This window comes from Doryrhamphus excisus, chromosome 2 (assembly GCF_030265055.1).
Source record: "Doryrhamphus excisus isolate RoL2022-K1 chromosome 2, RoL_Dexc_1.0, whole genome shotgun sequence".
Classification (NCBI taxonomy): domain Eukaryota; kingdom Metazoa; phylum Chordata; class Actinopteri; order Syngnathiformes; family Syngnathidae; genus Doryrhamphus; species Doryrhamphus excisus.
Window position 1 is genome coordinate 1,759,471 of NC_080467.1, and position 26,301 is coordinate 1,785,771.

At 39.7% G+C, this 26,301-nt stretch overlaps 1 protein-coding gene across 1 annotated transcript; it reads left to right on the plus strand.

Moving 5' to 3' along the window:
* Positions 1–1,054: 1,054 nt before the first annotated feature.
* Positions 1,055–24,209, plus strand: LOC131103995 (kinase non-catalytic C-lobe domain-containing protein 1). Its single transcript, XM_058050645.1, has 30 exons — positions 1,055–1,314; positions 3,276–3,474; positions 3,756–3,814; positions 4,266–4,412; positions 5,079–5,196; positions 5,294–5,421; positions 5,542–6,147; positions 6,241–6,355; positions 6,443–6,514; positions 6,585–6,646; positions 6,719–6,877; positions 8,021–8,098; positions 8,205–8,292; positions 9,005–9,077; positions 9,165–9,239; positions 9,301–9,347; positions 12,035–12,375; positions 13,691–13,784; positions 13,867–13,964; positions 14,053–14,237; positions 14,640–14,750; positions 14,831–14,978; positions 15,531–15,686; positions 17,024–17,212; positions 17,474–17,556; positions 18,250–18,400; positions 19,861–19,983; positions 20,588–20,647; positions 21,966–22,120; positions 22,658–24,209. Exons 1-30 carry the CDS (start codon positions 1,249–1,251, stop codon positions 22,884–22,886), a joined length of 4,215 nt encoding a protein of 1,404 aa, XP_057906628.1. The 5' UTR covers positions 1,055–1,248; the 3' UTR covers positions 22,887–24,209.
* The last annotated feature ends 2,092 nt before the right edge of the window (positions 24,210–26,301 follow it).

Genomic DNA, 26,301 nt, shown 5'->3' on the forward strand with positions numbered 1-26,301 from the left:
CATTTACCAAACTGTGAAAAACAACAAGATACAAGCAAAGGACAGAGTTCAAACTTGATTTGTGATCATTTTGTGAGATTTTGGATTGAAAGGGATCTTTGGAAAATGGACTGGCCCCAAATTATCCATGCAGTGATGCCTTCAATGGAGCTCTGTTTGGAACCCAGAAGTACCATGTGGTGCGTGTGGTTAGCACGTCTGCCTCACAGTCAGGGCTCTAACCTCTTTATGGAGATTTCCTTTTGTGCTTGCTTTGGTGTACTCCGGGTGATTTTCTGAAAAAAACCCAAAATAAAACAAAAACAAAACATCCTGACGCAAATGGCCCCCAGGCTGCATTTTGCAAATCTTTTTTGGAATATCGGTGAGGAATTTGCTCATCATGTTCATGATCATCCCCCTTTACTCATGTTTTTTAAGGTTTTTAAGGTAAGTCAGTTGGTATAGGCTCCAGCTCACCTGTGATCCGGATGAGGAAAAGACCATAAAATGAAATGAGTTAATCGAGCTTTTATTTTGAAATCCTAAATTGATATGCTATTATTCAGACGTGATGTAAATTATGTATCAAATTTGTTTATTTTTAACATTTTCATTTTTATTTTTTTTACTTTTATTTGGGCAAATATATGAAACATTACAGTGCATTTTTTACATCAATATAAATATAACTTTCCATTATTTACATTTGTATTCAACTATCTGATGACAAGCCCAAAAGTAGTAGACTGAAGCAAAAGCTTATAAATGCCTACCCCTTTTTGCAAGATATAATCATGTTCATGCCACAGTCTTGTTTTCCCCTGTTATTATTATCATTGTAATATTATTATTGTTATTATCATTGTCATTATTATCATTATTCTTCTAATATTTTCTAAATCTATTTATTTTTATTTTTATCACCATTATTATAATCATTATTAATATCACAATCTTTATAAATTAAGGCTGGAATTGACGATCTAGCAACATGATTTTATTTTGAAATCACACCTCAACTGAAGGTGGGGGTACTTCCTGTCGCTCTGGCATGTTCCAAACTGGATGCTAGCTTGACTGCCGCAAAATGTGCAAAGAAGCTACATCCGCCAACATTCCTGAGCCGTCGCCTTCCTCTCAGCCGGTGGTTCCCCATCGACTGGAGCTACTGGACCGTAGCCGGAGCTCGGTGCTTCTTCCCGGGGGCTTGCCATGACTGCGGCCGCTGACAGTCGTCTCTTCACTCGGCTAAACTAAGTTGACGCTATGGCGACTTCGTGGAGAGATGCTTATTATGAAATGGATCATCTGCCTCCGCTACTGGAAGATGAGGTACGATTATTGTAAAATATGAAGATATATTCTGTCACAGAAATGAGTATGAATCTTGATTTTTTTTTCTGCATGGCATGTGTTGCATAAAGACGCTACATAGGATATTTGCTATAAAACAGGTTGCTGTGTAAAGTGCAGTCATATACAGAATAATTTGACATTTTAGACTTCATACGATAAAATATTTGTTTTCATTGTGTCTGACAGCTTCCACATTAAGGGTCTTTGGGGGTCTTCATTGAGGGTTAAATGAGTTGAGCTTAATTGAGATCTTACCATCATAAGGTATGAACTATTGTTTTCACTATGATGCAATGCAGCTCTTCATCACTATTAACCACACTAATAAACATATTGCTCAACGTCAATAAAAAAAATTACATTGATGTATTTGTAAATGCAAATTTGTTATCTGATATTATTACCAGTGTGGAACATTTTCATCATTTCATCATTTGACAGAACTGCAGTGGAAAAGAAAAAAAATTGACTGTATGATTTGTCTGATTTTTTTCATCCCAGTCGTCACAAATACCAGCTCCCAGACGTCTCGACAAAGCTTGCACCAACACACAAAACACACAGTAATATCACTTGCCATCTGTGAGTTCCGCAGTATCTTTCAATGATCATCATAGTAGTGCACCACAAACTTATGTAGGACAGTGTGTAGAACTTCTAGCTTGCCGTACTTTGTACTGTTCTCAAGGGAAAAGGCTCTATTTATGGAGCTGCTGTTGTACAACAAAAGTACAACTTTTGTGACCTATAACTGTGATCGTTGTGCAGGATGGCATCAGTGTGCTTTGTTCGCTTTGTGCAGAAACCACAATGAAGTATTCCTTCTGCAAAACAGGTGCACTTTACTTCATTGTACGGGAGCCCATTCAGTGACACCTGAACATGCATAGACGATGAGAGAATGTCATGGAAAGGAGAAATAGTCACTTGAGAGCGATGGCATTAGCTGTGGTGCTATGAGCTTTTTTATTCACTGAAAAACAGAAAAGCCTGCACTCATGAAAGGCCACATCAGTGTGGTACTTGCTATACTCAATGTACTAGCCATGAAAACTGAAAGCATTTGTTCACAGATGAGTCACTTTACTGTGTGGGTGTGTGTAGAATCGCTTCATGGTGTGGTGTGCATGAGGAGGATGTGGTGAACGTGTGCCAAATGGCCTTGCTATTGTATAACATTTTTTTTTTTTCAATTTTGTCGTGTGGAATTATTGTACTATATATGGGAGCGGTTTCCAGAATGCAGCTCGGGGGCCGTTTGCAGCCAGCGTCTTTTTTTTTTGGCCCGCATCACATTCTAAAAATGTTATTTAACAAGAAAACTACAAAAAAAATTGTAAAATCTGCAGTAATTTTACAAGAACAAATACAAAATATTGTGAAAAAAAATTTGTGATGTCATAATATTGGAAAAATAAATTCATTTTAGTAGCATAATCTTGAAATATTAAAGAAAACAAAGAAAATAGCAAATAAAGCATTATTTTAGAAAATCAATTATATTGGGCTGCACGGAAGACAAGTGGTTACCACGCAGGCCTCACAGCAAAGAGACCCTAGTTCAATTCCACCCTCGGCCATCTCCGTGTGGAGTTTGCGTGTAGCAAAAACATGCGAGGTTAATTGACGACCCCGAATTGTGAGTGTGAATGAATGAATGTGAGTGTGAATGGTTGTTTGTCTACGTATATGTGCCCTGTGATTGGCTGGCGACCAGTCCAGGGTGTACCCCGCCTCTCACCCGAAGACAGCCGGGATAGGCTCCAGAACCCCCGAGGACCCTCGTGAGGATAAGCAATGTGTGTTCAGGGCATGTCCGATGATTGTTTTTATTTTTTTTTAACTGTAGTTAAGACAATGAAATGTGATCATTTTTTCATGTAAGTGTGTGTTTGCTTACGTGGACATCCAATAACTTTCTGCATTTTTGTCTCCAGGAGAACGTGTCTCTTGCAGACATTCTGTCTTTGCGGGACAGCTGTCTGTCGGAGGAGGACGTGTGGGCTGTGTGTGCAGAGTGTGTTCTGGCCCTGCAGAGTATTCGACCCTCCCACCTTTTCCACACGCTGTGTATCACACCAGACACACTGGCCTTCAATGCCCATGGGAATGTTTGTTTTATGGAGCAGCTCAGCGGTGAGTCTCCAGCAGAAATCACCTATCATATACTGTTTTTGGGGGATTAAAAAAAAAAAAGTTTCACGTGAGAGGGTGATGAGGTCTTCGGTATTTCAGTATTGTAGTACTTCGTCTCATCTGATTTGGTCCTGTAACAATGAAGCCTCAAAGCCTCCAAGTGAGTTGAGACAAAAGTCAAAGCCAAATATGTACAATGCTTTATTTGTTTAGTTTGGACATGATAACGTCCCACAAAGCTGATTAATGCAAATATATATTTTTCTGTTTCTGATCTGCAGATGATCCAGAAGGGTTATTTGTGCCTCCAGAGTTTGACAACACTGGCAGTACATATGAGGTGAGAGATGCAGAATAACTGTGTAACTGTCCATTTTTTTATTTAGTTATTTTGAAATCTAAAACACCCAAACAGTAAAATGTATTTGTTAAATACCACAATATGTACTGGTCTTTTCATTCATGAATCACATACCAACGGCAAAAGTGGAAAAAGCAACTTCATTTTATGAGAAAGTCAAAGTATTAAGAGGAAAAAAGGTGTTCTAATAAGAAAAAAGTTTACAAGAATAAACTCATACAATTATAAAGAATTAAATATAATAAATAATATTTTTTGCATTTCAGTAGCAAAAATTTTAACTATTAAAGAAAAAAGACTTTGTTTTTTAATTTGCGTGTCATGATCAATTATTTTTCATAGACATTAATCAATTTCATAAAATGGTCTAAATTCCCAAATGCTGCTGCTTCCTATTGATTGTTTTTTCTTTTTCTGTGCTGGGCTGCAGGGTCATGTTTTTTCCCTAGGCTGTACTCTCTCTGCTGCAGTGAACTTTGTCATTGAACCTGAACTGGAATCACAGCTGGAAGAAGAAACTCAAAAACTGCTGGAAAAAATGCAACAGAAGAAGCCGGAGGATCGACCGCTCATTCAGGTTTACTGCAGTAAAGTCCATTTTTGTAGATGGAGTAGAGAGAATCGAGTAGAGGCAATCATATTACCCAATACAGTAGATATAATTAGAAAAATATACCATTTAAGACATAAATAATACTCATAATTGTGTGCGTTGAGATACTAAATGTGTTGCCGATGCAAATTGAGTGGCTGGACGGAAAGGAAGTGACGTTGGGAGTTGGTGTGAGAGATGCAGAAGACAGGGTTGGATGGAGGCAATTGATTTGTTGTGGTGACCCCAGAAGGGAAAAGCTGAAAAAGAAAGAAGAAGAAGCCTTTGAATGCATCTTCTGAATGCCTTCTATTTGTATTTTACTTCATTTGGCCATTTTTATGCTTGAAAATGCTTAATTTAAGCAAAATAAGTGTGCTTAAGTATGTATTTTTTAGAAGTAATGGGCTGTATTCAATGTATGAATATTTTTGAAAAACCGTGGTTGAGAGAAGTAAAAAAATTGGAAGCACGAAGCTGTAAGAAAATGAGGTAAATAATTTCCCCTACATACCCTATCCTTCTTTGTAATGTTTTTAATGCACACTAGCTATCACGTTAAATGGAGACAGAGCTATCGACAAAAATAGTGGCACTGATCTTATGGCTTTTAATCTTTAATTTGTATTTTTTTTTTGGCAAACCCTTCAGGATATCCTCTCTGTGGCTCAAGCACGGCTAAACCGCTGCTCATCTGCTGCTGTGTGCCGCAAATTGTCTTCGGTTGGGCGGCGTGTGCTCTCTATTGAATCTGTATCAAATTGTCAAGGTACTTCCATCGTTTCCATCCTCAGAATGTTGACATTTCATCTCTGTGGAGAGTTGTCACACTTTCTGGTCTCATTCTTCTACGTGTCTTTCCACAGATGGACAGGACAGCTCCTGGGAGGCAAGATGGCAGCATCCCAAAGCCAAAAGACTGAGTTCAGATGATATAAGCAAGGAATGTTCTGTGGTCACGTCTATAAAGGCAAATGGTTTGTCCAGACAACAGGTTGGTTATTTTTAATTTTTCACACAAAAAGTGCATGTTAGTTATATTGTTAAGGCGTCTAACATCCAACTTGTAGCTAGATTACATAGTGACTTCACTAATATGTCCAACCTGTTCCAGGTGTGCGTGGGCTGGGACTCCTCTCTCTGGGATGAGGATGCCGACAGTGCAGACAGAAGCTGCGCTGGTTTGGCAGAGGAGCTGGATTGCCGGTCTCACAATAGCTCCCCAGTGAGGAGGAGAGCCCAGCAAAGGTTCAACAGGATGAGGGGGGCCCTCAATCGCTCCTGCTCTGTCCCCGACTCTAACAACCCTCCTTGCGCCACTCCTCCACCTCATGCAAATATCAATGTACCTGTATCAGACCTCACTGAGATCGGAGCGGATGAACAGTTGTGTTCCAAATCTATATGGAGCAACAGACCCAAAAAAATAACCAGAGGAAGGTCCTGTGAGTCGTATCCACGTAGTAGCGCCGAGGATTGCTCAGTAGCTGACTATCACATCAGATCAAGAAGAAGAACTAACGAAGATGCCGTCAAGTCTTCATGTTATGGAGAACCCCATTTATCATACAACAAATTCAAAGAGGGGAGTCAAAATTTAACCTCCTCTTACACAGATCTAGAACAGGAGGACGAAATCTCAAAGAACCACAAGCACAATGCCACTAATAACTACATGACCAAAAGCATGCTGTTCCTCAATGAAGAATGGCAGGACAAGGTCAGCAACTTTCCGATAGATGTGTTCAAAGTGTAAAAAAAAAATCACTAATGATGCAAAAATGTCTTCAATTGTTCTTTACATTCTATCCAGTGGATTTCCTTAAAGGAGTTACTTTCCCGTTGTGGACTCAAGCTGATGGTGAATGAGCTCTGGGCTCTTTGTTACATATGTCTGTCATCGCTGCAGACCTACAATGACTTTCCAGGTTATCTCACTAATTTGTTATTCATTTAATTGTGTTATACTAATAATTACTAATGTATCTATGCAACTTGTTTTTCTTTTTCATTAGCTTATTTATCCCTGGACACGGTGCACATCAGCTGTCAAGGAGAGCTGCTTTTCTTGAGACCTAAAAACTTTGGTAAGAAGCTGAAAATGTTTGTAATCTCTCTTTAAACTGATGAAGATCGGAGGTTCCTTTGTCTCTGCAGGATCTCTGGATGAGTTCTATCTGGCTCCTGAATATCAAGAACATAGAATCGTAACTGAGAAGGTCTGTAAAACATACCTGCTGCCATTTAAGAATGAACATCCAATCCCATTGAAATGTTCTGCTGCTCTCCAGGCTTGCGTTTATGGAGTGGCTGCTATCCTGTGGGCCACCGCAAAGTCCAATTTATCACCAAGTCAGAAGCTCGCAATACCTCGGAAATTGAAGAGACTTTTGCTTGAGATGGCAAAGAGCACACCCATCGAGAGACCTTCCATCGCCATGGCTAAAAGGGTGATCGTCATCTTTATAATTGCTAATTACCAATTATCCGCTGCTTCTTTTATGTTCAACTTTGAACCCTGCAGCTTACTATACAGCTGTGGAGCTAATTTATGAACATGTTCTAATCCAGGGGTGGGCAAACTTTTTGACTCGCGGGCCGCATTGATATGACAAAATTTACGGGGGGGGCAGACTATATATTTTACACGTAACAGTCCACCTGGTATTATTGTATCTGTAAAATTGTCATGCAATCTGCTATTATTATTTATTATTTTATATGTATATTTAAATATTTTAAAAATAATAAAATATTATAATAATTACAATAAAATTAAATAATATAATAATAATAATATAATATAATAATAATTATTATATTATTATTATGTAAAATATGCAAATATAACAATAATATTATATATAATTAATATAATAATTAGCATTAATATAATAATTATAATAATCATAATATTTCTAATAATAATTATAATAATCATAATATTTCTAATAATAATTATAATAATCTAATAATAATAATAATAATTATTATTATTATTATTATGTGCTTGTGTCCCTTTTTTCAGGAGCACTTTGTAAACAACAGACCATGTCAAAAAACGAAATTGATAAAACCATCAAAAGGTTGGCTCAGGCCATGATGCCAGGTTGTATGTTGAGTTTAAATGAAATACTTTGGAAAGATTGGGCGGGCCGTATTCAAACACCTGGCGGGCCGGATGTGGCCCCCAGGCCGTAGTTTGCCCACCCCTGTTCTAATCTCACGACACCTGCTTTACTTCAGATCTACTACTTATCGTTTAAATACTGTGCCGCTCACGAGTCAGTGAAGAAATGGCATTTCTTTGACAGGAGCCATTCACAAGCTATAAGGGAATTCACAACGTGCTTGTTAACCCGATCGCAGGAGGTCATTACTCAACGTAACGGTCTGACTCACTTGTCATCTTAGATAGACGGCTAAAATCAGAACACAGCAACTTAACATCTAGAGGTGGAAATGGAAATGGAAATGGACCACCACTTCTGGTATAACTGTTAAAATTGAAGCATTAGCAGGAAGCAAGAACAGTGGAACCATGGAAGAACATTGTAATTCATTGGATCCTTGATTTTACACTTTCATTCCAGAGCTGCTGCGACTACTTCACGTGTCAAGGCACAAATGCAGAGGATGTGTGGAAACGGCTCATCAGCAGAGTTCACCCGGTAAACTCAAGTTTGTCAGCTGTCGTGGAACATTTCGCATGGTTTGAGGTGGTTCTCGGGATTTGTCCAGTCGTCCATAACCTAATGAGGCAATGCTCTCTTCCAGCCACTTTCAAGATACACTGATGGAGAAGATTTGGGTGCAGATGAGACCAGACAAACGTTGCATAAAGAGACTCCACATGTCAGCGATGGTAGGATAGTTTAAATTACACAATGAGTTTGACCTTGACCTTGACCTTGACTCAGTGATGTGCATGGCTGGTGAGGCACAGAAGAGAATAATTCACTTTAATTAATAGGGTTGTCAATTTTTTTTCAGATAGTACTTACTAAGTGAAAAATATTTGTGTTCTTACTGTTTATCTGCATATGAAAAACATGCATCCTATCTTTCTCCTGGAAAACTCTTTGTCGTAAAAGTCTGATCACCTCTTGATGCGGTTGGGTATCCATCTTGTCAGTCAAATTACATGATGACATAATTGTCAAATCAGCATAATTGGCAGTGATGCATTTGCAAAAATGGAGTAAAAAAAACATGAGAAGCAAATGTTTGGAAACACAAATCAACTTTTAGATTTTTTTTGTTGTTGTTGTTGTTCTTAATTTGAAATAAGCCTATTTTAAAACTTTTTATATTATTTATATTATTACTTTTTATATTCTTTTATTATAAAACTTTTATCCCAGGGCTGACCACCCCATTGCTACTAAGATTATTATACTATTTTCTGTATGTATGTAATTTGGGGCAGAAGTATATTTATTAGAATTCCAATATAATGAATGCTACAGTACTGTGTGAAGAATTAATTGTACACTCATGCCCACTGAGATGACAACCTCATACAACCTTCAGCTATTGGGACAACGATGGGCTTCCAGAGACCTTTCCTTCCACAGGCACAGACCTCACCCCCATCATACTGACCAATGAAGGGGAAAAGAGACGTAACATTGGAGCTGCCATTAACAAGTAAGAACATTTTATCATTGAAAATGTCCCCTGTTGTGTAAGATTTACTTTTTAATGTTGTTATAACGGTCATTTATGTCCCTACAGACTGTTTATGGCCACCAAACCTGAGGAAAATCATCTCTCTCTGCTTGCTAGGCATTTGATAAAAGCACGCAAATAGTCGGTTTTGAAGGAAACCCTTGTTCCTCATGGCCATGATTCCGCTATGACCTGCCGCTAGCTTGATGGACCATCCCTGTGTATGCAGCCACAACTTCAACAACAAAGGCAGGCTTTGCTACACATCTTGAAATAAAACCTGCAGCTCTGCCAACCAGCCTTCAGTCAGTTGTAAGTTTTATCATGTTGTTAAGCTTACAGTTTGCATTATAGCCTGTTAAAATGTGACACTTGTTTGCTCACACTTTTGAGTGTTACATTTTTTTCCATCTATATCCGTTCAAGTGCACAAACGTTACAATGCACATGTGTATCTCTATAAACTGCAATATTTTTCAAAAGTTAATTTAACCCCCTGCCACTTTTCACAAGTCAAATGTATCCTGAAGAGACTTTTAGAGGTAACAGAATAACATTTTCCCAGCTGACACGACTTACAGATATTGAAATAAGCACGAAATACATTTTAATGAAGCAGCATTCATGAGAAGTGTTGCCTATGGTAACATGTTTTGTTTATTTATGAATGCAGAGCATTGTCTGACCACGTTGAGGGTGTTCGTTAAGCCTCTTCTGCACTGTAGGTGATATGTAAATCCCTTAAGGTAGGGCTGATGTGTATGAATGGATGGATGCATGAATGAAAGCAACATTGTTTTCATGTTGCTTTTCATTTACATGCACTATAGATCCTAAGAACAAATGCAGCCTGTTCATGTGTCTTTGTTGAGAGGCTGCAATGATAATACATTTAATTAGCTGCTGTAGTACCACATCTTATCTACGCTGACAGATGAACAGCAGTTCTTATCTTGTGGATCTGTTCACAGAAAGGAGGCGTATTACTGTTTTTTTTTTTTTTTTTTTTAATGTCAGGATGCAACATGGCTAAGGTAGTCGAATGTGAATCTCCCCACTGTTGGACTGTAAGGGAATATTTTTTCTTCTATGAATTCCAACTGGAGCTTCATCGCCTACCTGCTTCATTTTAACGTTGGTTTGGCTGTATTTTCTTACTAAATATATTAACTGGTATATTACTCATTTCAACATTTGTTTAGGTTAGAGGTTACATCTCTGTTCCATCACTCGTTCATCACATAGGTTGGCATCAGGTCTCAGAAATTCAAATATAACCTTAATGAACCCTGCCTTGCACACTGGAGTACAGTCATGCTGGAACAGAAAAGGGCCTTTTCCACACTGTTTTTAAAAAATTGTCAAACCTTGCATTGTCAAACGCTTATGATGAGTGATTCATAGGTGTATTGAAGGTGTATGTTAGTTTGAGGTTGTCATTCGTTTTCACAATAGGCAACATGGCAGTTATGGTCAACCTCAGGGGCCGCCTGTAACTGTGAGACTGTGTTTTAACGACCACCACCACATTATTACAGATTGTATTATAATTTTTATTTCTTTGCCAACAAACTTACATTGAAATCAAAAGTCAATGTGCAAATGTGCTGTTGTTTATATTGGGGCTTTCAAAGATAATACCTTACCTGCGTTAACAGCCTTTAACTGCACTACTTTTTTTGACGTGCAATTAACATGCGCATGAAACATGCTAGGTTAATTGCCCACTCCAAATAGATATGAATGTGAGTGTGAATGGCTGGCCACCAGTCCAGGGTGTACCCCGCCTCTCGCCCGAAGACAGCTGGGATAGGCTCCAGCACCCCCGCAACCCTCATGAGAATAAGCGGTAGAAAATGAATGTAGTTTGAGGAAGCTGTAACTGTGGAAACACAAGAAATTGACAAAGAAATGTTTTTTTGCTTGATAAGTTTAGCTTCAAAGCTTTGACAGATGGCTGTCGGAACAAGACCAAAGTTATTCGTACAGGGTGACCCCAAAAAAACTGGAATTTTTGAAGTTCTTATTGGCAGACATGAACAAGCGGCAGCACTGCGAGACAGTGACCTTGGGCAAGTAAACACTCATTTCACATTCCAGCAACCATGAATCAGTGGAACGGGCAACAGCATGCGTTATATGTCGGTGACAAAAACGGTGACAGTTTTGACAGCCACACAGAGTGTGACTCTGTATTCACTGTTACTGTAATTTGAGGTGTCACAGACTCAGTCACCTGCCACAGAGAAGCGAGAAGTCCCAGTCGGTATTTTCGAAATTGTCATTTATACAGTGGTACCATGGCATACTGTCCAACTAACTAGTGTTTTTTCTTTTAGATGTGAGCCATCTCTCAGCTGCCTTTTGCTTTGAACTGCAAGCTAAAATTCGGATTATGAGCTGCTGTTTATGGGCAGGCATAGCCGAGGACAAGTCAAGTCGAGAATGGATGTAGCATTAGCAGGACCTGGAAGACCTGGTAGACTTGCTGTGATAAAAGGAACCATGAATGTTGCAGTGTTCCCGGTGCATGAAGTGCATGAATGTGACTGAATGACAACAATTCTGCAAAGATGAGTCGGCCAAAATTCCTGTTCGCTGTAAGAGACTCATTGCAAGTTATTGCAAACGCTTGATTGCAGTTGTTGCTGCTAACAGAGACCCAAACAGTTAGTATGTTTGCAATGCTTTTTTCACAGGGGATCTGTGGTGTGTTAATGAAACGCTCTAAATTGGTTAGACACGGGTCCTAGATTAGAAACCAACACCACTGGAAGCAAAGGAAAGGGAGTTGGGTTTTCCCTTTAGGCTTATCATTTTCACAATGGATGCAATGTGTAGTTCAAATACTGTGGAGTCGCCTCCCCGCTGTCAGTGGTTTGCTTTTTTTCACCACTCACATGATTCAGTCAGCTCTCTTTTGTTTGTCGTCACAGACCCATCTCTCCACGCTCTTCTTCTGAGCACAGACATGGACGGTTTGGACACGGGGATCACAGAGGAAGAAGACCACTCAGCTGGGGCCGGCGATGAAAGTCAGACTCAAGCCGAGTGTCAGTCCCAAGTAGACTGCTCAGAGAAGATAGAGCATGACGATTCTCTCATATCAGAGCAACTTCTGTCATCTGGACCCAGAGGAGATGAACCAGACCTGGACTTCAGGCCGCCTTGGGCCTTGGCCTTCTTTGGAGAGGACTGTTTTAAACCGGAGGTAATCCAATACGCTATGAGTCTTGGCCAGTACGCAGGATCACCATGTCTGGATGTGAAAGCACAGGTGGGTGAAGCAGATCTTTACTAATGGGCTAAATACACTAATCCCTCGTTTATTGCAGTTAATTGGTTCCAGAGCTCACTGCTATAAGTGAATGTCCTAATAGTAGGATTCCTTATTCATAAATGATTTTTTTTTCAAAGCATAGAAAATCTGTTTTTGATCCTTTTTAAATACATTTTTCAACATTGGAGACCTCGAGACATGAAATGTCACCTATGTGTCACCTATTACTCAATATAGTAAACAAAATAAGAGTAACTTGTACTCATTTGTGTATGTAAATGTGTTCCGGTGCTAGGAGAGCTGAGTGGGACGCGGACAGGAAGTGACATCAGGTGTTCAGAGTTGAGTTTTAGTTTGGTGTGGTCTACAGCTGCAACAGTAGTTTGTGTGTGGCGCATTATTGTGCCTGTTCAGAGATAATTCAAACCTGCAATAAAAGCCTGTTGTTCTAGTGATCAAGGCTGATGCTTGTGTGTCTCACCGTAGCATCACGGTAGCATTACTGACACCTAGAGACCAGTGTAGAATACTACACATCATCACAGTGTCTTTGAACGCATCTTCTGAATACCTTATATTTGTATTTTAGTTCAATTTTTCTGTTTAAAAATGCTTAATGCAAAATCAATTTATTGCACAAATATGCGTATCTTTTTACTAATATTAGGCTGTATTCAACCACAACATACAGGGTGCTGGAGCCTATTCCAGATGTCTTCGGGCGAGAGGCAGTGTCCACCCTGGACTGGTGGCCAGCCAATCACAGGGCACATATAGACAAACAACCATTCACACTCACATTCATACCTATGGACAATTTGGAGTCTTCAATTAACCTAACATGTGTTTAATTAGCTTAATGGAAAAGTGGATTACTGTACCTGTTAATTTTTGACCATCATATTTATTCACACTAAGGTAAAAATCTATACCACATAAATACCCCAATTATTCATGAGGTGAGTGGATTTGGTGGCCTTAAAGAGAATCGGCGTATTATTCTCTCCAAACTGGAGCTGCGTGGTTGAACTTGGCCCTTGGCAGAGCGAGTTATTATAAGTTGCAAAGGAATATTAATGAAGCCATCTTTGTGTTTGCACACTTTGATGGCCTACTTATTTTTTTTTGGAAACCCTGAAATAACAGCTCACAACAAGTAGCGAGTCACGCTTGTAATTTCTCACGCAGTTTACTTCAAAGGATCTGTTGCGTTCTGTTGCCATGGCGAACAGAGAGACAAACACATAAAAGAACACTTTAAAACACCCAAAGGCTCTTGTGAAATAAAAAAGATGTGGCTTTTGTTCGACAGGAGCTTCAACAGCAGCTGACGATTGAAACAAGGACGCTTAAGAAAACACTACATTTCTATCAAAAACTAATTCAGCATGAAAGAAAAAATAAAGGTTAGTTTAGTTTAGTCATTTCACTATATGTGAATTGTGTACTCTATAGTGTGTCTAATAAAAAAAATCATGTATCCTGAAGGTTCGGAGAACAAAGTGATGCTGTCCAAACTCAAGTCCCAGTTCGAGGAACTGAGATCCAAAGTGATCTTCTTGGATTATGTCAAAGAATACCTAGAGGTGATGTCAAAGTAGTACAATTCCCAACACATACTTGCCGGATACATGACTTAACACTGTGCATTCATTTCCTTTCCTCTTTCTGCAGACACAGATTGTGGATCAGTGGGGTTTAGACACGTCATTACTGCCCTCTTTGGCTGCTTGTGAGCGGAAAACTTTGGCTCTCCACAGCTCTGAGGACGCTACCATCTTGAGCTTTGCAACTTGCAAAGGAAAAAGAACTCTGCAAGCTGGAACGGCTCTCGGCCTCATGGCATACCTGTATGCAAGGTATTTTTACACTGATTTTAAGAGATTATTCTGTAAAGAGAGTATTCCGTGAAGTGGGTTTAATAGGTTAGCGAGCTATGTCGGAAAACTGAACTTGGGTGCGAACGGAGCTCTCTTTTGAAGCTGTATCACCACGGTAACCATAGCTTGGGGGGGGATTGTGTCACTACCCAAAGCTCGTGACCATAGGAGCTTTGCCTTTCGCCTCAGTTCCCTCTTCACCACAATGGACCACTTCAGAGTCCGCATCACTCCACGCCAATCAGCCTGTCCATCTCAAATGTTCCCAAAGGGACACATTGGTGTGCTTCCCTTGAGCGACAAGACAATAATACGACTGGGGCCTCCCCTACTCCCTGAAAAACTGAATGACAGTATTAAAAGTGTTTTTCTTTGGCACAGAAATGCTGCTTTGGAGGGGTACATCCAACAGTTCCTGTATACTTATCGCTTTTTTTGCACTCCGGAGCAGTTATTGCAGTTTGTTATGGAGAAATTCATCAGTGCTGTGAGGTATGCTATAAATACACATGTAGTATGATAAAGGCTTCATACTCATCTAATAACACTGCTTTATTTTTTTTTACTGACAGAGAAGGTCCAGACAGGTCGGAAAATAGCACTAAGGTCTTTCATCGCAGTTTGGATCTGCTGCATTTGTGGATTATGGACCGTAAGCTCATCGACTTCACACCAAAGTCCAGCATTGTGGAAGTTTTGGAAAAGTTCCTTCATACTGAGGTAACCATACAAATTATGATTTCGTTTGCACAGTCGTGCAGTATAAGACTATTGTAAATTATTTAAATGAAGAGCAGGGGGTCTGCATTTTGTTATGAATTTTTGCCTTGGATTACAGAATATTTCAGTGTATCTGAACCCTACTTTCAATTCAGTTCAATGTACAAACCAGAAGTATTTTATATATACTAGTGCCAAATCGCAACAACAGTTTCACATTCATTAACGAACACAAAGAACCAAGTGAAATCCCGTATGAACAAGCCCTTGACAAAAGAGGCAAGAAAAAAGTCCCTCTGGGGCAAAACCTTGAACAGAACTCAGACTCTGCGGGGTGGCCGTCTGTCTTGACTGGTTGAGTTGAGATAGGAAAAGAGTAGATGGATAGATGGTAGATCAAGCCACAAGTCCAAGGAGCATGGAGGGTTGTCTGTGATGCATGTCGCCATAACCAGAGGCTCTAACTGCAATCAACTTCTAAAAAGTCAAGACAACATTAGCTGATGGGGGGAGGTGTTTTATTTGGTGTCTAATAATGTTGTTTTCTGCCAGGTAATTCCTGTGGATAGTCAAGGGGAGGTCCTTCTTGCTGCTCTCCACAGTCCTCCAAGTACTTTCTGGAGCACAAGGAGAGGGAGTCACTTTGGATATGAGGCAGATAATCAATCTCTTTGTATCCCGTCGTATGCAGAGGATCTTGAAAAAAAGGTGTGTATTCGTAATGATATGTCATGTCCATCCATCTCCTCCCTCTTATACGGGTCCGGGTCAGTAGGGAAGCCCAGAATTCCCAGCCCCCGGCCACCTTTTCCAGTTCCACCGGGAAAGCATTAAGGCATTCCCAGGCCAGCTGTGAGACATACCATCTCCAGCATGCCCTTGATCTGGGAAACATTTTGGCGCTAGACGGTTTGCCAGAACCTCTGACCGAAAGCCGTGCTCAATGGCCTTACCAAACTCCACCCACACCCGAGTTTTTCCATCAACCACCGCCGAAGCCACGTACCGCTAGGCCTGCTTCAGGCTGCTTCAGGAGTCCCACAAGCCATCCATGCTTGGTAGGACTCCTTAAACTCGACGGCAGCCCTGACCTCTGGTGTCTACCATCGTGTTCAGGGCCTGCCACCTGCCGCCGACCACCTCGCGGTCAGCTGCCTCGGCTACCATGTCATGTCGGGTTTTCAAAACAGCCCCCTCAACAATGACCAAGCACCCCCGTCATTTAAAGGTGATGAACCGGTTCAAGAAGCACAGCAGTAAATGTAAACTTCACCATCTGTGTGTCCTGACTTTGCTATTGACCTCTGACCACATCCAAGGGATGCAAGGGCCACTTTTCATATATTGTAAAGCAATGCATGTAGATTATGTTACTAACTTATGTATATTTCAAGAAATAAATGCATCTCAGTTTTGTGATATAGGTGAAAAAACTATTATTAGTATTATTTGCTTTTGCTTTTTTATTTGTTTTTTTTCTCTTGTTCTAATAAATTTATTTCTTCTCTTCTTTAAAAATTTCTTTAAAAATAAAATGACTTTATTGACATAATATTTTGACTTAATTCCCATATTATTAACGTTTTCCTCAACTTAATTTCCCCCCAAAATGTATTCTTATTTAAATTATATATATTACAAATATTATGTTATATATTATAATTTAAATTCTATACATACTTTATTTTGATAGCATACCTTTTTTCTGCAATTTTCCAAAAAATTGCAACTTTGTTGTTTTATTTTGTTTTGTTTTGTTTTGTTCATATCACAACTTCAATAAATTCTTTCTTGAATATTTAAACTTAATGCTACTAAAATTATGTAATTATTCCTCATATTACAATTCAAGCTTCAAGTTTTTTTGTCTGAATATTTTTATGTTATTGTTATTTTATGTTATTGATATTGATTTTTATGTTATAGATGTGTTGTTCACATGTATGGGCATCAGAATGCTTCTTTTAAAAATCAGTTTTCATGTAAAATGTTCCTCCTGCAATGATTCAGAATACCACAGCTCTAATATCTGTTCATGTTTGTAGTGGAGAATCTCAGCAGCATCCATGCCAAAAGAGGCTTTCTCCGTAGCTGCAGCCCTGCCCGTGCCTTGCTACGGCTCCCTAGTGGAAGATCCTTTCAGCGTTTGCTTGCACCACAGTGAGCATCTCCCCTTCAGCCAGAAACATTATATTGTACAGCATGTAGCCCAGCAACTCGCCCTTCTGCAGCAGGTACGCAAACAATACAGTATGTTTCCACCAAACAGTTTCGTTCTTTAATTTTGCTGTTTATTTTTACATTAAACAACTTAAAACTACAACAGCCATGTATGGAAGTTAATTTACAGGACAGTTATTTTGGTTCTTGTCACACATATCTACATTAGGTATATAAACAATGATGTACCTGTGCTGGTTGTTGAACATGCACACGTCTTGGTGAACACTAGAGGGAGACATTTATCCACGGATATGTAATCTTTTGAAATGCAGGAAGTTTTCCAGAGATGTCATCCAGTTCATTTCCTGAATTCAAGAATAAATGGAATCAGGGACAAACCATCAATGCAGACCGAGTAAGTATAATTTTTACAACATAATTTTACAGCTTTATGGTGTAGGTGCATCTAAACTTTTTTGACAGAATGATGCATTTTGTGCATTAAAGATGCTGCAACCACTCTAATGTAGGTCTCCAGAGCCATGTCAAAGAATTAGAACATTGTGTAAAAGTTAATTTTCTTCCATCATACAATTTTAAAAAGTGAACCTTCATATATCTTAGATTTATGACACATAATTTAAATTCAGTCTGGCATGGAGGCAATCAGCCTGTGGCGCTGTTGAGGCGTTACAGAGGCCCAGGATGCTTGGATAGCGGCCTTCAGATCATATCTCTTGTTGGATCTGATGTTACTCATCTTCTTGTACCCGCAATCTTTTCCTCCTTAAAACTGAGCTGTAGTCCATTTCAACATACAGTACACCAAGTTGTATGAATGAGTAACTTTGCATGTAGACGCTCTTTTAAATTGGAATATAATGATCCAAAAACAGGGTTGCATGATATTTCTTTTTTTCCCTAACATTATCAACAAAAAAATGCTGTCATATGTGTACAGATTATTACATTTGTTGGAACATGGATTCTACTTTTATGATTTACACTTACTCACACTGAAAAGCCACGCATCATGTGAAATCATTTCAATGATTTATCAAGCAAACCGTGTATGTTTCCCCATTAACCTTACATCCCTGTCCTTCAGCACCTCTGGTAATGTGTCCCCGCAAGTTACATCAGCCGAGAGCACACATGAGGGCGTGGCGCCAGAGTCCCCTCTCCAGCAACTGCTCCTTTATGCTGACAGAGTTACAAAGTGGATTGCTGGTGAAATAGTTAGCTGTGAATCAGTCAAGGTGAGGTACACACAAAGTACACAGTTTTGTAAATTCTGTTTATTATGTAATGCAGGGATTTCCAAACTTTACCGAATCAGGGCCCACTTGAAAATCTCCATTAATGACCCCCTGGCATGATGACCAGAGAGCTCCGTTCCTATCATAAACTGTATAAGGTTCCTAAAATATTGTAACAGGTCAATAACACTCAACAGGTTATTACTTAGGCCTATAAATATTTTTTTAGTTGTGCAATAAGTATTTTACAAGAAAATAATAATTATAAAAATATTTTCAAAAATCTATCATTTTTAATTACCTCATGGCTCACCTGCAGTACCACCACGGGCCACCAGGGGGCCGCGGCCCACACTTTGGGAATCTGATGGAATGGAATGATTTTTACAATAATACAGTCCAGTAATCACTCGTTTATCAGGGTTAATTGGTTGCACACATGACCATGACGTGTATTCCTGTGAATTAGCATTCTTTATTTATGAATTCAATATTTTTGTAGTTTTTGTAGTAACATTGGAGCCCTCTAGACATGAAAAAGCACCCCTATAGTCACCTTTACACTCATATTACCCAGTATGGTAGACCTACTGTAATAACAGAAATAAGATTTAAGACATAAGTAAAACTTATGCTTGTGTGTGTTGCTGTAAATGTGCTTCTAGGGCAGTTGAGTGTGGGGACGAACAGGGACATTGGGTGGCATTTAGCTTGGTTTGGGTTATGGCCTCAACAGTAGCTTGTGTTTTTATGATGTTTTTTTTTTATTTGTATATTTTGTTATTGTGCCTGTTGTGAGATCATTCAAACCTACTGTAAAACTCTGAGCTTGTGTGTCACTTTGACCATTACAGTAACATTAGTGACACCTAGTGACCAGTGTAGAATACTACATATCATCACGCCTTCTTCTCTTGCCATCTTCTGAATTCCTTATTTTGGAATTTTAGGCAAATAATCCACCACATTTGCTTCTATATGCATATTTTGACTAATAATAGGTGGCATTCAACCATGAAAAAGCATGATTTATTTGTTTTTTTTTTTTTAAACTGTGATAGAGTGAAGCTGCAAAATGCCACTACTGAAAGTTGAATATCCATTACCCAGCAACCACAATTTTGGCTACTTTACTTATGAGGTATTTATACGATATGAGATGGTCAAAATATGAAACACCACTCAGATGCAGTGCAGTTCTACCAGCATTATTGTGTTTGTTTTGGATCTTGTTCAATTGTGCAACAGTCCGTTATGCTGCGGCTGCTAAGTGCAGACATAAAAATTGAATAACTATAACGAGATAGAACAGAAGACATAATTTATTGGAGTAGTACTTTTCATTCTTGCATTACACAGCCTCCGGCTTGTACCCCCAGAAGTAGATATTTGCATGTCGCTTGACTTAAGTCATTTGTTTCCCTCAAGTTTGCATCATTGCATGCTCTCCTCTTATCCAGACGCAAGCGGCCTTGCTGACAAAGTATCTTTGGATTGGGAAACATTCTTACGAATCCAGGAATTTTGCCACAGCCATGCAGGTCCTTGGAGGTCTGGAGAATATGATTGTCAGTCAATTACCAGTAAGGCTGCATCAGCAGAATTGCTTTTCATTCCTGCCTTCATGCTTAATACATTTTTTTGTAACTATGATAGGGCTTAGATTAGGTTTATTTAGTTTCTTAAATGCTAAAGTATTCAAAATATAGCATTTTTGTCATTAATCCATACCAAAACCTTCACGAACCTACAAATCTCTGTCATCTCTTCCGACTTCGGATCAACACTTGCAATATAAATTACTGTTATAACTCATCGATTCGGTCCAGCTAGACTAATACTCCCCTTTTCTCTTTCATTACTTTGGATGATAGAAACTATGGAAACTATAGAAACAGATATAGATATAGATTACCACCACCAGTGTGAGACTGAGAAGTAAATGAATAATGGGTTCGCTTCATTGTGAAGAGTTTTGGGTGCCTTGAAAGCGCCATATACTGTAATCCATTATTATTATTATCGTTATATAATTGATTGAAAAATCAAGACGCAGCTGGAAGTGATATAATAATAATAATAGTGACTATGAAGAAGCATAATTCATGCTTGAGCCACATGGGGTTGGTTGCAGTAAAAGTCAATAATATAACTAGAAAATATGACTTCTTTCCTTTTTCATCACAGGCTTGGAAACATCTAACATCCAAGATGTTTGAGATCCTTGACGAACTGCGAGCCGTGCAGGTGTGTGTGTGTGTGTGAAGATATGTGTCGGCAAGAGCACACATACGTATTTTAGTGAGAGCTGAATGCCTGTCTGGCCACACATTGTGAAACTGCGTCCTGCAGGGCAAACAAATCAATAGGTAACACCTTCAAGCAGGTTTACTTGTGTGCGATGAGAGCTTACAGCAGGCACTTTATTAATAAAACGCATCAGTCGCTTGCTGGGCAGACTCTGGTGTGAAGAAGAGATGTAGCACATTCACACTGTTGCCAGCAACGTTAAAAGCACATGTTAAGCAGAGAAAACTCAGATTCAGGTTCTCTCCGTGCATGCGTGGGTTTTCTCCGTGTACTCCGCTTTCCTCCCACATTCCAAAAACATGCTAGGTTAATAGGCCAATCCAAATTGTCCATAGGTATGAATGTGAGTGGGAATGGTTGTTTGTCAAAATGTGCCCTGGGATTGGCTGGTGACCAGTCCAGGGTGCACCCCGCCTCCCGCTCGAAGACAGCTCGGATAGGCTTCAGCCCCCATGCGACCCTTGTGAGGAAAAAGCGGTTGAAAATGAATGAATGAATTTAATAAATCTTATTTTGTGGTTGATTACGGCCTATACGTATGTAAGCATGTCTTACATATTTTTGCCTAGATTAAGAATTTACTACACTTGTCACTGGTGTCAGTAAATGTTTGGTGAGACACACAAGCACCAGACTTGATCTTGTCACTGTCTCATGTCAATAAATGTTTGGTGAGACACACAAGCACCAGAATTGATCTTGTCACAGTCTTGTGTCAATGAATGTTTGGTGAGACACACAAGCACCAGACTTGATCGCCGGGACAACAGACTTAATGCAGGTTTGAATTATCCTGCAACAGACACAATCATTCATAACACGTCCCACTGTTGCAGCCGTAACCCACGCCCAGCTAAAACTCAACTCTGAACCCCCAGCGTCACTTCCTGTTTACCCTTCAATCAGCTCCCCAACCACAAGAACACATTTACAGCAACACATATGAGTCTTATTTATGTCTTAGATGGCTTATTTACCATGATATCTACTATCATAGTGGGTAATACGTGTAGTAAATGTTCATGCGTGGGACCCCTAATAATGTTAAAGGCTGTATTTAGAAGGTTGTAGATAGGGTTTCAATTCTATGACTAAAAAAAAAAATTCCACTTATAAGTAAGGAAGCCTACTTCACTGAAATTCACTCATCACCGTGATAACCGAGGGATTACTATACACTTATTGATTTCTGCATCCAGCAACTATGACGCAGCTGTCCTGTCGGACCTGATCTGTATGCAGAAACTTCTTTCAGGTGTTTTTGAAGAGTGACGACTTGTGTCTGATGGGGGCGGAACCCACGAGAAGACCCACCCTGCCATCAGCGCGCATCCTGGCCATGCATGTCCAACAACGAGAAATCGGAGCCTTCACGTTCACCAATGGATCTTACAAGTGGGCCAAGCTTAGGTATGAGGGATCTTTCGTCCTTCTAGGGGTCAAGTGGTCCACATCAGTAGATCTGGTGCGGTATTGTTTCCTACCAGTCATGTTTTAGGAAGCCCTAACATGCAGAAACAAATATGATTTGATGATTGAAATACTTTCCTCACGATGGTAATGTCGATTGCCTCGCTTGTCTCCATCTTCACCTCAAGTCCAACCGTGCTGACCAGATGCTGGGTCACAGTGTGGGCTGGTTGGTAGGAATGACGCAGCTGTTGAATTAAGGGGTGCCAGCGGTGTAGCAGATGGTGCATACGGGAGGGGGTTTGATTGGAAAAGAGGTTGCTTTCCAGATGCTGTGAAGCCGCGGGGTATAGCCAGATGCTGGGGTCAAGAGCTCTAGCAGAGACAAGCGGAGCTACAGCTGGTTGGTCTGAACCCAGGGTCCTTCATCTTGTCTCCAAATTAGGTCACAAAGAAATTGGAAAATCAGATGATAGGCAATAGACACTTTTGGTATATGTTCTGATATTATTTTCATCGAATCTTTCCGTTCTAAAGGAGAATAGCGAAGGTGGTGAGTCAGATCCACGCCTTCCAGGAAGTCCCATTCACCTATAGACCAGATCAGGACCTGCAGGCCTACCTTCGCTGCCGCATCACCCGGCTCGGCACCTCTGACCTACACCTTCTGGCCGCCACCAGTGATGCAAACTTTGAACAGTCCACTGAGCGGCAAACTAGGAAGGTTCAAGACACCCTGAGGAGGGTTAAGGCCTCTCTCCAGTGAGTCCTACCTTGGTCGTGCCTCTCAGTCCCATGGTTATCAAACGTCTTTTCAGTTACAGTACTCGTGTGTGTCATACAGTATAGAATTTGGAAACACCCCCTCTACATGGTGGACATGATGCCTTAAAGGGTAACTTTTTTTTTTAATTTGCCCGTCATTCACATTATCATTTGTTTCCCTTTTCCGTGCATTATAACAAGTCAAGTTAATACGAGCTAGCTAAAATGCATGTCATTGAGACGCAGCTACTTTGACGATTAAGCACTAACTAAAAATAACGGCAAAAGTGTTCCATTTCCATACCTGACCTGTATATTAACCGAGCTACAGCGATATCGTTATTGTAGCAGCTAACGCGTAGTACTATTTTTCGGGCGCAGTGACGTATCAGCATCACTCAAAATGGCTGAAGCTACTCTCTATTAACGCGACCTAATGTTACTGGTACTGTGTTGTTAGTTTTGAAAAGTTAATTTGTTTTCTAAATTGTTTATTATAATACTACAACTTTTTTGAAATAGTTTAAGTCACTGCTATTCAATTTTATATTTTTGTTTTTCTCTTAGTCTTTTTTTAAGAAGAATGCAACTTTTTGGCTCTTTTTCTTATTCTTGGCTCTTATTTTTGTAAGGTGACAGCTGTTCCTGATGTTTTTTTTATTATTTTGCCAACTATTTTTAACTTTCTTTTGTAAATTTTCTTTATTCCGTCATATTTTCAATTTATTCTCTTAACTTTTTCCCATAACCTAATTATCCATGAATTACATCTTTATTTATTGTTTTGTTAGTTTTTCATGATATTACCACTTTAAAAACAGACATGTAGCTTTTTTGCTAATAATAGTATGACATTATTGTCATGAAATGACACCTTTTCTCATTACAACTATATTTTGACTTTGTTATTGTAAAGTTATTGCTGATTTTTAGCTGTTTCTTTTCTTTCTAAGTTTTCTTGTTAAATGATATTTTTAGAATGTACTGAGGGCCCAGCAAAAAACAGCCACGGTCAGCAAATGTCCCCTGGGCCGCACCTTGGACACCTGCGGTATAGACTGTGATATGCCATCAAGCCTAATAGAAGACATTTTAGTAGTTTTCAAGCCACAGCCAAAATAGCAAGGATGGGGATAATGTTAGGTTATTTCCATTTATAGCACAGGTGTCAAACTCGTGGCTTGGGGGCCCGAGGTGGCCCGCCACATTTTATGTGACCCCCCTAAAAAATGGGAATAATGTGTCTATAATGCACTTCAGCTTTCCTTCTTTTGATCTAATGCAACATCTGCTTTTAGGGCAGGGGTCCCCAAACTTTTTCCAGTGAGGGCTGATGGGGGGGGGGGGGGGGGGGTTGTTCCGGTTCTATGACAGAAACTGCACCCTGTCCGAAGTGGGCCGGACCGAGCCTTAGTTTGGGGACCTCTGCTTTAGGAGAATATTAATGTCCAGGTGACTTTTGATACTGTCATAATTTTATAAGGTACACAGTCTGAGCGATATAAATACGTGAGTGTTTCAATGCAACATAATAATGTTGGATATTGTACATAAGGCAATTAAATTTTGCTTAAATAACAGTAAAAAGTTGACTTACGTACGAGTGAAAACATTATAAGACAATCAAGCAACATTCCCAGACAGACAGACTGAAGCCTGTCAGTCAGCGATGAGGAAATACACACAGCGTGGAGCCGACGTCAGGGGCGGGTTCTGTTTTATTGTTATCTAACAGAATCCGAATCTACCAGTATCTTCAAAGCTGCAGAGACAGATAGCCTCAAAATTCCAAAGGGACTCTCGGCCCCTCAGAGACAGATGATCGATAAAGAAGAAGACCAGAGCCGTCATCTTATCTGCATTGTCGTAAAACTAAACGATCACTTCAGCGGCATTGTTCTCCAGCTGGGGGGGTCGTCTGCGTCCACGCCGGGTCTTGGCACCTCAACGCACACGACGTGATCGTGTTAACACATCATATGCAATAACATTCTCCAACGAGAACATACGCTCCAAATTGCTACTTGTGATTTAATTGAGGGATCACTTTTCGCTCCTTTCTGTCTGCTCATTCAAACCAAGCTTCCTCGCAGCTTGTTTTATGGTATTTGCATTCGAATGCTGCGGCAATCAAGGCTATAATTGTGTTGCTACTGTCACACCTTTGATCTGCCACGTTTGAAAACGCCTGCGCCAAAAGCATGCTGATGGCGCTCTGGCGCCATGGCGCACCAGGACATCCCAGACATGTCAATGCAAGACCGGGATGGCTGGCTTGGCGCTGCAACTGGCAACACGAATCCACTTTCACAACCCTGAATACCGCCAGTTTATTTATTGTCATAATTGTAAGAGTATCATGGATTCTACTGGCATTTTAAAAACTTTATTTTTAATATTTTTGCTGTTTCCGCATCTTATTGTCATCTTATTTTGTCCATAGAAAGTACAAAGCACGAGTCATTTAATGTAGTTTGATTAATTTAATAGAACAATGGTGTCCAAAGTGTACCCCAGGTGCCATCTTTGCACATAAAAAACAAACAAAAAAATAATGTAAGGAGACAATTGTTTCAATGTGAATATTAATAACACTACAAATAAAAGCCAGTTGCTGTCTGTTTTTTGGTTTTTGGCCTTTGGGTCAAAATCATCCCGGCCCGCATCCTCTCTTGGAAACATGCCAGTAGAGCATTCTTGTCCTATCCAAGAACTGGGACTAGCTTTGTTTAGCAGTCTTAAAAACAGCAAAGTGCTCCTGTCATGTATAGAGGATCTTTGACTTGCATTTGTTGTTTGTTTGTTGGTTTATGTTCAAAATAACTTGACAAGTTCTGAAAGGATTTGGATTTCAACATTTTCAGGAATTTTCAGAAACGGGATATGGAAGAACTGGTGACATTTTGCGGCTGGTCCGGATCACCAGTCTGGATTTCGGAATGTTTTTAACTCTTTAACATTGTTGGAGAGGATCACTTTCAACATTTGTGCCACAACATAATGCCACAAAAAAAATGGTCAGAACACTTGAGGCCACTATATTAGGTACAGGTTCTCCATCATATCAAAGGCTGATTCAGATGATGGCATAATTCAACATGCAAATGAAGCCATAAACATGCAACAAACACTATCATATGAATAGCTAAGGTGCTGTGGAATATGGAGTGTGGATTTGTTGTCTTCAAAAGCAATCCAGAAGAAGACTAGAAGTTCCGTCACATTTACAGAAAGAGAAGTTGATTCATTAAATGGCTTTTCTATGTTTATCAACGATAATTCATTCACATCGTATCTTTTATATGTTTTGTCATTAAAAGGTTTGATCACTTCCTGTTTTTAGGTTGGAATTAAGAATGCCAGCAGTAGATTGCTCGCTCTGAGGGCCACATACTGAAAAATGCAAAAGGAAACAT

What these genes read in the sequence shown, in the direction of transcription:
- LOC131103995 (XM_058050645.1), top strand. Translation starts at nt 1,249, where the DNA reads ATGGCGACTTCGTGGAGAGATGCTTATTATGAAATGGATCATCTGCCT. An exon ending in ATCTGTATCAAATTGTCAAG is followed by an intron (nt 5,197 to 5,293) that starts GTACTTCCATCG and finishes GTCTTTCCACAG; the next exon opens with ATGGACAGGACAGCTCCTGG. An exon ending in TCATCAGCAGAGTTCACCCG is followed by an intron (nt 8,099 to 8,204) that starts GTAAACTCAAGT and finishes GCTCTCTTCCAG; the next exon opens with CCACTTTCAAGATACACTGA.